At 35.6% G+C, this 12,978-nt stretch overlaps 1 protein-coding gene across 1 annotated transcript in view; it reads left to right on the forward strand.

Moving 5' to 3' along the window:
* LOC108745783 (protein crumbs) overlaps positions 1-12,978 on the forward strand; it is a 30,375-nt gene that overhangs the window by 16,914 nt on the left and 483 nt on the right. The window contains exons 3-18 of the mRNA XM_018482130.1: positions 280-460; positions 1,211-1,378; positions 2,495-2,822; positions 3,028-3,488; positions 4,567-4,808; positions 4,926-5,151; positions 5,623-6,086; positions 6,427-6,698; positions 6,901-7,303; positions 7,693-8,169; positions 8,373-9,125; positions 9,212-10,028; positions 10,360-10,732; positions 11,174-11,501; positions 12,076-12,393; positions 12,720-12,815. Of these exons, the coding sequence (XP_018337632.1) occupies positions 280-460; positions 1,211-1,378; positions 2,495-2,822; positions 3,028-3,488; positions 4,567-4,808; positions 4,926-5,151; positions 5,623-6,086; positions 6,427-6,698; positions 6,901-7,303; positions 7,693-8,169; positions 8,373-9,125; positions 9,212-10,028; positions 10,360-10,732; positions 11,174-11,501; positions 12,076-12,393; positions 12,720-12,815 (5,907 nt within the window). The remainder of the gene's footprint in view (positions 1-279; positions 461-1,210; positions 1,379-2,494; positions 2,823-3,027; positions 3,489-4,566; positions 4,809-4,925; positions 5,152-5,622; positions 6,087-6,426; positions 6,699-6,900; positions 7,304-7,692; positions 8,170-8,372; positions 9,126-9,211; positions 10,029-10,359; positions 10,733-11,173; positions 11,502-12,075; positions 12,394-12,719; positions 12,816-12,978) is intronic.

A 12,978-nucleotide genomic window follows, 5' to 3' on the forward strand; every position in this document is an offset into this window, starting at 1 on the left:
AATTAGCCTGAAATTTTTTTAAAGAATTTTTTAATTAAGACATTAAAATTTAAATATTTGTTTCCTACGTTATATATTTGTAATATTCAAAGAATTAAGGATCTATTCGTGATAATCACTGTTACAGATCGTACTTATTGAAAAAATTTATTACTTCAGATTTATTAATATATAAATAATTAACTTAATAGATTTTAAATATTTATGAAAAAAGATCGAAATGTGCTAAGTCAATCTTAAAACTATAGAATATGGATATATAAGAAACGTTTTCTTTAGATGGTTGCGAATGCGACTTACAATTCCGCCATCCTAACGCTTCCTGACTATGATGTGAACAATTCGCTCATAGTCGGCGAAGGATTCAGAGGTTGTATCTTACAAGGGCCTGGGATTCTCTTCAACGACAGTATTAATAATGGAGCCGTTTTTGGACCTTGCCCGTTGGATATCAAAGGATGTAAGAAAATAACTTTTTTACTAAAATAATATTTTTCTCTAAGTTATCGTAGAGTATTCTTGCACCGATAAGCGTTGAATTATCACATATGGGAGTCGTTAGTGTAGTTGCTATTATATACCTACAAGTAATAATAGAACACTCTTAAGCCAGAATTAGTTAAGTCATTGAGCGATAATATTGCAACAGTACATCAATACCTCATTGTAAACAGAATGTTCTTAGGTATAATAATTAGACAAAATATTAAGCAATTATCGAGTGATAACAGCAGATTACATATCACTATATCAACGTGAAAAATCTATAGAAAAGCGAATAAATTAGAAAAACACATAAATTTTTTAAATAATTTTAATTTTGATTACTCTTTTTATTTTATCATGCCTAATACCTTTTTTTTATTTGACTTATCTCATTTTTTATATTTTACAATATATTAATTATTTATAAGTATTAAATGCGGCATGTACTTTTTAGTTTCGTCTTGGAATTGAAACAAGGAAGGATTTTTTTTTTGCACCAACTAATTTTTTTCTCTTTCTTTGGAGATGATTTATCGTGATATTTGTTCTATATAAATCTTTTACATTATTTTCATACAAAACTAGATTACAACAGGAAAGAAGAAGAAGAAGAAGGCAAGAGAAAAAGAAAAGTATTTTACATAATAAGTAGCGTTGCACGTGTTTCTTCTGAGTAAAGTGCACTTATTGCATGCGAGTTTTGTGAAAAATAAAAAATTTTCAGGTGGAACGAGCGGCCTCGGCACAGGGGTCACTTCCGCCACAATGGCCACTATGGATTTCTGTCACCATGAGCCATGCATGATGCATGGTAAATGCGTGTCGCGACAGGATCGCTACGAGTGCCACTGTTACGCCCGATATTCCGGCAACAACTGCCAAATTGACAATGGTAGACCTCGTCGATACCTTGAATACGCGGCGTTTACGGCGTATGTGGGGCGAGCGGATTCATACTCGACGCGCGCGTTAAACGGCAATGTTACGTCATATGATTACACGTCGAGACGAGAAGATATTGTCCTGTCGTAGATTTATTCTTAGTTTCACGAAAACATTTCATGAAAATAAATGCAAAATCAAATTAAGTATTAAGATATTAATGAAAAATTTTATATTCACGGAATGTTGAAGCATGAATTAAGTATATTGCAATATGTGTGAATAAGAATGGTTTTTTAAATACAATTTAATAAAATTATGTTTTTCAAACTCTATAGAACTGTCGCAGAATAATTATATGTCTATAAATTGAAGAATTCAGCTCAATTTAAAGAAGTAATTTGTTATATATTTTTACTGTATTTAATATTAACACACACATTTTTTCCTCGTAAAAGATTAGAATCCAATGTAATTACACTGCTGCGATAAATAGGGTATGAACTCTGCATCGTCTTTCCCTACTATGTAATTCGTACATGACGTACATCGTAAATATAGATTTGTTTTGCTTTGAAGCAATGTATAGAAATTTATAGAAATGCTTTTTGCCTAACATTCAAACAGTTGCTTCAAAATCATGCTATACTCGCTCAATTATTTTAAATACGTGTTGCTTTGCCTTTTTTTTTTCTTTGAACAATATTATTTATTAGAAAAATTGCTTCGAAGTTCAGCAAAATAAGTTGCTTTGCGTAAAATTGCTTAAACATGCGAATATTATCGTATTTGTAAATGTCGATAGTTACATTTCACTCAAACTAAATATAGCAACTAATATTTGTTTCTATGTTTTATTTTTTCTTCTGTCTATATTCAATAATTTTTTCAATAATTATTTATTTATAATTTTTAGATTTATAATAACGGAATTACAATTTATAATTATATTCATTGTTATATAGATATAATTATAAAAAAATGAGAAATATAAATTAAAAAGAGACTTTTACATCTGCATGCGATGAATCATGCTATTGCAATTAATATCGCTCCATTTTATCTTTCGCCAACTTTGTATCTAAAAAAAAAATACCTTTGATAAGAAAGCGAATTTTTTTCTCAGGTCCACCTTGTCAGAGCACACCTTGCCGCAACGGTGGCACCTGTAGCGAAGATGTGCGCGGTGACTTCAGTTGTAGCTGCAAGCCCGGTTTTACTGGCAGCTTCTGCGAATCTCAATTGGGAGTACGATTATGCGAGCAGAATCCATGTAGAAACGATGGCATTTGCATGGCGCTAACAGACAGCGAGTACAAGTGCCAGTGTCAGCCTGGTTGGACTGGAAAGAAATGTGAAACTAATATCAATGAATGCGCTTCGAATCCGTGCAAGAACGGTGGCATCTGCATCGACGGGATTAATAATTATACATGCAGATGTGATAGAACTGGGTGAGTCTCTTTTAAGTATAGCTTAAAATTAGACTTTACAAACAAAATTGCAATTTATATGTAATATGTAACATATACTATACAATACATCATGTCTTGGCATTGTTCAACTTGCTACTTTATTCCATTAATTTTCGCGAAAATAATGCTGCACAAATTCTTAGCTCCTTCTATTTATAATACATTTCATTTCTCTTCTCTTCAGCTATGAGGGTCTCAACTGTGACGTAGACATCGACGAATGTGAGGCGAATCCGTGCTTGAATAACGGCATATGTTATGATTATTACGGCGCCTATATCTGCCACTGTCCGACAGGCTTCGAGGGTCAGAATTGCGAGCTTAATCTGAACGAGTGCTTGACCGAACCCTGTGCTAATGGCGGTAAGTGCATCGACGACGTGGGCACTTACCACTGCGAGTGCCTCGCAGGATTCACCGGTCGTCATTGCGAACTGAGAGGTCTCTGCGAGAACGCAGCCTGTCCGCTTAACAGCATCTGCGTGGAGGACGCCCATGGACCTCAGTGTGTCTGCAATCCCGGTTTTATGGGTAATCCGCCTAATTGCACTGTCAACTACTGCGCCAGCAATCCTTGCGCCAACGGTGGCACTTGTACCAGCGGCAAAGATGGTTTCAACTGCACCTGCTTACCTGAATGGAGAGGTAAAAATTAATCACGATTAAGTTTAACAACATTTGCTTACCCCGACATTGTAAAATTATCCTAATATTGACATTTTTACGTAAATGAAAAGTCATTTAATTTATACCAACTTACAAAATGTTCTCTTCCTCTATTGATAATTTTTATAGTTTCTATAATTATTTTAATTAAAATTACCTTTTTTATACATTTTTATTTCTTCAAAAACTTTAATTTCTATTTGTAATTTACCGTAAATGAAAAAAATATCGAAGAATAATTAAAGTTGGGCTCTTGAGATAAAAATTAAACAATAAATGAAAACACGGACAATTAAGATCCGCAAATTCGCAGTAATTGGAGCGATTATATCAACATATATTTCTCAGTACTACATATATATAACAAATACCAAATGTTTCGGCTTAATTCAAGCCATCTTCAGCAGTCTAGTTCAATAAAATCTCTTGATGAATAATTCCAAACATCTTGGCAGTCTCGTATAATACAACTTCCTTAATACAATTCAAGTAGTCGCAAATCAAAGTAATCGAATGCAGTAAGGGAGTCTTCCAGATTACCAAATCTGAAGTACAATATATATAACCGTCATTTAGCTGTTAGACTAAGTGCTACTGCACTCCATAACTGCACAATGAAATACTATAAATTAAATCACGATCGGCAAAAAGAATATCACAACGCCAAGCATCTTTAACGAATCTGGGAGACTCCCTTACTGCATTCGATTACTTTGATTTGCGACTACTTGAATTGTATTAAGGAAGTTGTATTATACGAGACTATCAAGATGTTTGGAATTATTCATCGAGAGATTTTATTATACTGGACTGCTGAAGATGGCTTGAGAATTAAGCCGAAACGTTCGGTATTTGTTATATATATGTAGTACTGAGAAATATACGTTGATGTAATCGCTCCAATTACTGCGAATTTAGGCTCTTTATTACCCGTGTTTTCATTTACTGTTTATAATTTGAAAAAATATTTTTAGTTATTTTTAATTTTTAATAATATCGGTTTTTTTTTCGACACTCTTAGAATTTTCTTAAGGGAAAACTATAAATGTTTATGCAGGAAAGAATTGCCAGATCGACATAGACGAATGTCTATCACAACCATGCCAGAATGGTGGTACCTGTATCGACCGTGTTAATGGATACACCTGCAACTGCACTAGAGATTTCGTGGGTGATAATTGCGAACGGGAATATGATGCATGCGTCATGAATCCTTGTCAAAACAATGGTACCTGTATGCTGATGCCAAGATCAAAGAGAGAATTCGTTTGCGAATGTCCACACGGCTTTGAGGGGAAGGTATCGTAATTTGGATTTATAAGATGTACAGAATTTATAGATATTATATTTTATTGAAAAATTTTGATGCGAAAATGCAAAGTAAATTTAATTAAATTTAATACGACGTGATTCAAGGTGTGTGACGTGAATATCGATGATTGCATAGACGCGATGTGTCCAGATGACAAGATTTGCGTTGATGGTATCGCTAATTACGAATGCAAATGCCGCGAAGGCTACAGAGATCCCAATTGCACACTGATTGTGGATCATTGTGCGACGAAACCGTGCAACAATAACAGCACGTGCATCGATCTCGGTGATCGCGGTTTCGAATGTAAATGTATAGAAGGCTTTCAAGGCAAGTATTATCAGATTTTAAACAATTAGATGACTCACGAAATCAAAGAGTTGAACAACTCTGAATTAGCTTTTAAATGAATGAAGCATAACAGCGATTTAAACGATATAAACGAATAATAACGATATAAACAAAGGATTTTATTAATTTTATTTTACACACACATACGCACATTGTACCAATTTTTCCTTACATGTAGCGTTATTATTATAATTTTTTGTTTCCATAAAAAAAAGAAAATGTAGATGTAAAATGATCTCCGAACGGTTGCGAAAAAATTGTATTCTTCTTTAATTTTAATGTACTATTATATTAATTTAGTCATATAGTTTTATCTTTTTGCATTAAAATAAAGATATGCATTTTTATTTTTCAAAAAACGAAACTTTTAGCTTGTTTGTATTATCAGAAAAGTATAACATTTCAAATACTTTTTTTTGCAAAAATTGAATTTTTAAATATCATCCGCAGGTCAGTATTGCGATCTTGATATAAACGAATGTGAGTTGCACGGCAATTCTCTATGCAACAATGGAATCTGCATTAATACCGAGGGTAGCTACAACTGCTTCTGCCGGCCGGGCTTTTCCGGCGATCATTGTGACATCAACATCGATGAATGTTTGTGCGGTCCTTGCAAGAATAATGCTACGTGTCTCGATGGTATCAACATGTTCCAGTGTCTATGCCAACCTGGTTATACTGGTAAAACCTGCGAGATAGACGTGAACGAGTGTGACAGTAACCCGTGTCACAACGGGGCACAATGTGTCAACGGTATAGCATCGTACACGTGTGTGTGCCCGGTGGGGTTTCTCGGTGTTAATTGCGAGATCAACGTTGACGAATGCGAATCATCACCTTGCATGAATCAAGGAAAGTGTATCGATGGCATAAATGGTTACACTTGCGATTGCAGCGATACTGGTTTTGAGGTAAAGTTCCTTTTAGTAAATTAAGAAAATAATTTGCTGTTATTATCAGTAAAATAGAATCTTTTTTAAAGTGCATACACAGCTATTTTGTGATTCCAATTACTTTTTACATTTAGTCTTTTTATTTAATTTAATATATTAAATATGTTTAACTTGTGGGAAATAATAATTTGTAAAAGTTAAATTATAATTTCGTTAATAATTGTTGTTTCTAATTATATTTAATTCAATATTTTAATTTATTTTTACATATTATTTAAATATCATTTAAAAAGTAAGAGTTTTATTAAATTTAATTGTTTATTTATAATTAAAAATTTTTTTAACTTCGATTTTTAAGGGTCTGCATTGCGAGAATAATATCGATGAATGTTTGTCGCAACCGTGTGTAAATGGTGGACTGTGTCTGGACGACATCAAAAGTTACAAATGCCAATGCTATACCGGCTACACTGGTAAGAATTGCGAAATAGATGTGAACGAGTGCGAGAGTTCACCCTGTCAATATAATGGCACTTGTTTGGAACGATCAAACAAAAACCTTTACAAGAGCGAGGCTCTGAACTTACCTGCGATCTTTACCCAGGAATTCAATTACACCAATGCCAGTGGGTAAGCCTTTAAATAACTCTTTCAGCTAATTCCTAGTTTTTCTCTTATTTTATTTCGAAATTTTATTCAGAAATATTCCACGTTCCACTTTGTGGAACATGCGTAACGCATTAAGACGATAACTTGAAATCTGTGATTTTCGGAATACTTTTTACGTTTTTTTATCGGATGTAAAAAGAATAAGTTCTTAAAATCTTGATAGATATGAGTGCCTCTGCGTCCAAGGTGTCACCGGCAAGAATTGTGAGGTGAATATCAACGAATGTGACAGCAATCCCTGTGGTCCAGGTACCTGTATGGATCGTATCGGCGGCTACACTTGCGATTGTGACGAGGGCTACGAAGGAGATCACTGCCAGCACGAGATTGACGAATGCAAAAGATACAGTCCCTGCGAGCATGGAGAGTGCACAGATGGTAAAGCCGACTATTTTTGCACTTGTGAACCGGAATACGGTGGCAAAAATTGCTCGGTAAAGTTAATGGGCTGTCAGGGCAATGTCTGTCAAAATGGAGGCACTTGCTGGCCCTACCTAGTCGATGAGACTATCCACAAGTTCAACTGCACGTGTCCCAACGGCTACCATGGTGAAGTCTGTGATTATGTAAGTGTTTATATTTCTTATTAAGTATTTTTTAAATAATTTTAATATAATTTCGAATAATTAAAAATATTCCGCGTTTCATGAAACATGAAACATCGTTTTATAAATTCACTTTTAACTAACAAATTTGTTTTATATCCAACAAAATTTTTGCTTTATTTACAAAACTTTTCTATTTTTATATTATACTTGAAAAAATTTCAAATAATTAACGATCATTAGTCATTGAATGCAAAAAGTGTTTATCATTCACGCTTAATTATGCTTTATCGCACACGTTAAATTTTTCCCGAAGCGCTTCTGGCGGAAGAAGGTGCGTAAACGTGTCCCGCTTGTACAAGCGATTTGATAAACATCTTAAGTGTTATTATTGCTCGATAAATTCACAGGTAACGACAATGTCTTTAAGCGGCAGCTCGTATGTCTTGGTAAATACCACGCGCGACGAGGGCTATGATATCCAATTTCGCTTCAGGACTACCTTACCGAATGGTCTGCTAGCTATTGGTAGGGGTGTGACCATTTATATTCTTCAATTGGTGAACGGCAAACTCAATATACATTCTAGTATATTAAATAAATGGGATGGAGTCTTCGTTGGTAGTGGACTCAACGATTCCAATTGGCAAAAGGCTTTTGTAGCGATTAATGCGACTCATCTTGTTCTTTCCGCCAATGAGGAACAAACTATCTATCCCATCAGCCCCAATGAAGGTTCCAATTCATCGAACCACACATCTTTCCCTACGACTTTTGTGGGCGGGAGTCACATCAACTCCTTGAGCTTCTTGAGAAGATTGTCCCGCTTACCTTCGTTTACTTTCTTTGTCGGCTGTATGGAAGACGTTGTCATCAACGGCGAATGGGTACGTTAATCTATTATTAATTTCGATTTATTTCGATCTATTTTGATTAATAATCAGAAATTTTTAAGCTCTTTCGCTTTTGACTTATTTATTTTTATTGCCAATCCGCATAACAATTTTTTTTTGTCAACTCTTAAAATCAATTGCGGTATCTTCATAATAATTTATAGAACAATATTTCATGATTCCAAACTTTATCTCAGGTCTACTCCGGCACCACGTCAAAAACTGTGTACATGGAGGATGTGGAACCGGGCTGTCCTCGCGAAGCTCAATGCTCACCAAACCCTTGTAAAAACGATGGTCACTGTACTGATCGTTGGCGTGACTTTTATTGCAAGTGCGAGCGCCCTTACCTCGGTCACACATGCCAATACAACATGACAGCAGCCACCTTTGGCTACGAGAATATCACGAATGGTTACGTGACCGTAAGGGTCAGCGACGCGGCCAGACGTACTGTCAGCTCGGTCGTTGATATCTCCATGTTTATTCGCACACGGGAGAGCTCCGGTGATATCTTTTATCTCGGTACGGAACCAGATTCTCAAGTCGATCAGAAGTCTCAAGAGAAGACCTACATAGCGGCACAATTGGAGGGTGGGGAATTGCGTGTGAGGATTCAATTTAACGGCACGGAAGCTTACACTGTCGGTGGTGTAAAGCTCAATGATGGAAACAACCATTTGATCCAAGTGGCGAGAAATGTCACTCTCGTTCAAGTGAAAATCAACGGTACTGAATACTTCCGCAAAACCATCAGTGCTACAGGTGACCTAAATGTTACCGTTTTCTATCTGGGAGGACTTCCACAGTCATCACGATACATTCGTCAAGTTGATAGCAGACAAATGGAAGTGCAACAAACGCCACAAATTAATTTCAAAGGCATTATCCAAGATGTGCAGATATCAAACGGTACGAGAATGATGGTCGTGGAATTTTTCCCGCTAAAGGTGATTACAATCCTTTTTCATATATTACCAATAATTATGTATAATATACTTTTAGATTTATATAAATAACTCTTATTTTCTCTTAGGCACAAGACATTTCTGCACTTATTCAGTTCGGCAATGTCTCCTTTGATCCTGAAAAAGTTCTCGAGGGTGTGGTGTCGGACGATGTGTGTGTGAGCAGTCCGTGCAATCACAACGGTACATGTCATATCACGTGGAACGACTTCTGGTGTCAGTGCCCCCGGGGTTACACTGGCAAAACTTGCCAAGAGATGGAATTCTGTCAGTTGCAAGACTGTCCAGCGGGATCACGTTGCCAGAACCTTGACGACGGTTACGAGTGCATCGCCAACGCGACCTTTGACGGTGTTTCCACTGTCTTCACGTATACGTACGGTCGCGTTACGGATACTGCCAGTGATCTACCACTTGACACCATCGAGATCACCTACCGATCTAATATCGGTGGCACACTACTTCACATAGCGCCTCACATGGGTGACCAACATTTTACCGTGTTCGTCTTCAAAGACAACGTCACTGTATCCTGGCGGCTCGATTTAGAAAATCAAAATAATGTCTCTTTCGGTAAGAGCCAACCTGACGGAAACTGGACTTCATTGCTCATCAAACTGAATAACAATTCCGTGGAGTGCGGTTACGCTAACCCTACTGAAGAGCAGCCTCATATGAGTCTCAACTTTAGCTTCCAACTGTGGTACGATCTACTGGTAACAGGAACAGTTACCCTCGGTGGAATTTCCTCCAGTGTCTTGTCCGACAAGGATACTTATCTTACTGTTGGATCTAGACCTGAGAATAGAAATGGAATTGAGGGCAATAGCGTGGATTATGAACATAGGCTGACGACCACCATGCCCCCACATAGTATGATATCCGGTGCGTATAAAATTTTGATATAATAAAGAATTTTAATTAGCTTTAAATGTTATTACACGTTGTATGTGTGCGACAAATATTAAATTAAGTAATATCACAGTTTATTTCATATCATGGATATAAAAAATGGAAATGCCTAAACTCCGAACTTTTGATCTTTGATTCTACTCGGTTCTGAAAATTCGAGAAATTCAATCCTTATTGGTTTCGTTCTAAAACTTTTGATCGTCTCCGTAGAATCGATTTTTTCTCTTTCTTTGTTGCTTTAAAAAAATGTTTAATGTTTTTTTTTCTTGAAATCAGAAAATTATCCTTTTCTTTACATATACAGGAGAACCATTTAAAGGCTGCCTCGGTGAAGTACGTATCGGCAGTATATTGTTGCACTATTTCACCTACGAAGAAGTTTATCAGAATGCGAACTTCACCCCGTCGGAGTACTTGGAATTGCAGGGTAACGATAACGCCACTCATCGCGACAACATCGGTTGTCAATTGTGTTTCGACATGGATTGCCAAAACAACGGTTATTGCTTCGATAAGGCCAATAGTTACGTGTGCGAATGTCCGGCAGGTTATGCCGAGGATGACTGTTCTTTTAATATCGACGAATGCATCGACAACAAGTGCCAAAACGGCGCGAGTTGTGTCGACGGTATCGCCAATTATACCTGCGTATGTAAGAACGGATGGCAGGGATGGTTGTGAGTATTCTCTTTTCTTCAAATTATTTTTATATACAAGGAGGGATTAATTGTGTGTGTGTGTGTGTGTGTGTAAAACTTAATTATAAAAAAAACATTAATGAATAATACAATTAATGAATAATAATTAATAATCAAACGTGTTATTACATCAGTAAATATTTATAATTAATTAATATGAATGTCAGTCGATACAGAAAAGTCATACATTTTGTATATAGGGGACATTTACAAAAAAATTCTGAAAAAATCTCATTTTTATCAAATCACTTATCATATCAGAAAGTCATGTGAAGTCATATGATTTACATTATATCACACACACACAAAATCCACCTATATCACAGCAGAACGAAGATAAATTCCATGAAACTGCATTCTGTAACAATTAAGAAGAGATATGGCTCTCTCTTATCAAGTTTCTTTCTTATCTGATTACAGATGCGATAGTGATATCAACGAGTGCGTAACGCTTAGTCCGTGTAAACACGAGGGCGTATGCGTAAATCTACCGGGCTCGTTCAGGTGTGAGTGCCCTGATCAATTCACTGGTGAACTATGCGAAAGCTTCCGACTAATCACCTGCAAGAATGAGCCATGTAAAAGCGGAGCAACCACGTCCTGCTTAGACGAACCGAATCCAAAAACCGGTAACAACTTCACCTGCAATTGCGCGCCCGGCTACGACGGCCCGACCTGTGACACGCCTTATTGTTTCCACACAAAGTGCCAAAACGGAGGCAGATGCGAGTTCCTCATTCCATATAAGGTATATCTCTCTTCTTTCTGCGTTTTTATATTTTAATATTCTAAGGAGTGTAATTTGAAAATTTTTGTTATTATTATATATTTAATATAATAATATCTCTCTAGATTTTCTATTAGATTCTTATTTGGAAGTTTCGAGAGATAAACAGTAAATTATAAAAATTAACAAAAATTAAATTTTTTGTCCATTATTTTTAAATTCTAGATTCTTTGAGTTTCTGGACTAAAAATTTTAAACTTATAAGTTTTAGAAATCTCGAACATCTTTAAATTCTTACAGTGAAATGTAAAAAAAGCCCATCGGAGCCTACATCAATTGAAGGATCGAAACGTTTGTTTTATTCATATTGTTACATTCACACGAAAATAAAGAATTTTTTGTGCATCTGAACAGCTGATGTAGGCTCCGATGGGCTTTTTACATTTCACTGATAGATTCTTCCGAGCCTCATTTTATATATTTGTTTAAATTCTTAAATTTTATAATTTCTATTTGGAATTGTAATCCCAGTTTCATCTCTCGGGAATTTCTTTGTATCGTTTAATCATTCTGCAATTATTATTATGTGAAATAGGCGCCAAAATGCATCTGCCTCGTTGGTTATACTGGTACGTACTGCGAGATCAACATTGATGACTGCGCGGTGGATTCTGAAGGCAGCGGGCCCTGCCAGAATGATGGCAAGTGCTATGACGGAGTGAACAAGTATGTGTGCGATTGCCAGGGTACTGGATACACCGGAATTAATTGTTCCGTCGACGTGAATGAGTGTCGGGATTTAGAGATCGATTGTGGGCACGGTAAATGCGAGAATCTGCCTGGTATCTATCAGTGCATCTGCGACGACGGCTATTGCGGCTACAATTGCGGCATGGTGAATCCATGCCAGGATGTAAGTCCTTTACTTTTCTGCCGAGAAAATAGCGCCACATTAAATAACATGGAAATAAATAACATAGATAAATAACATGGAAAAGAAACTTGCAAAATTTTGATAAATTAAAAATTAAAAAATGATTTGGTTATAAAAATCTATTAGAAAAGCTATATATGTTAGAAATTTGGAAAAGCTTAATGAAAAATAAAATTTTACGAGTCCTCATTAAAATTATAATAATGAAAATTAAAACAAAAAAATTTATAATAATTATTCGCACGTGTTTAATTTCTTCTCAATTATTATAACGTAAATAATCTTTATCTTAATATTTGATTTAGGATTTCTGCTACAATGGTGGCACATGCGAATGTGGTGACGATGGCGAATACATATGTCGATGCACTCCTAATTACACGGGACGAAATTGTACAGAGGTAAATAAAAATTTGAAGAAGATCGTATGCACAAGTTATGAAATTAACTAATTCGCCAGTGATTCAATAAGAATGCATAAAATATGTAAAATATTATTATTCTATACAAAAATTTTAAGTATTAAAAACAATTATATATATAATAAGTAGATATATATTATAT

This window comes from Trachymyrmex septentrionalis, unplaced genomic scaffold, assembly GCF_001594115.1.
Source record: "Trachymyrmex septentrionalis isolate Tsep2-gDNA-1 unplaced genomic scaffold, Tsep1.0 scaffold148, whole genome shotgun sequence".
In the NCBI taxonomy this organism is placed as follows: domain Eukaryota; kingdom Metazoa; phylum Arthropoda; class Insecta; order Hymenoptera; family Formicidae; genus Trachymyrmex; species Trachymyrmex septentrionalis.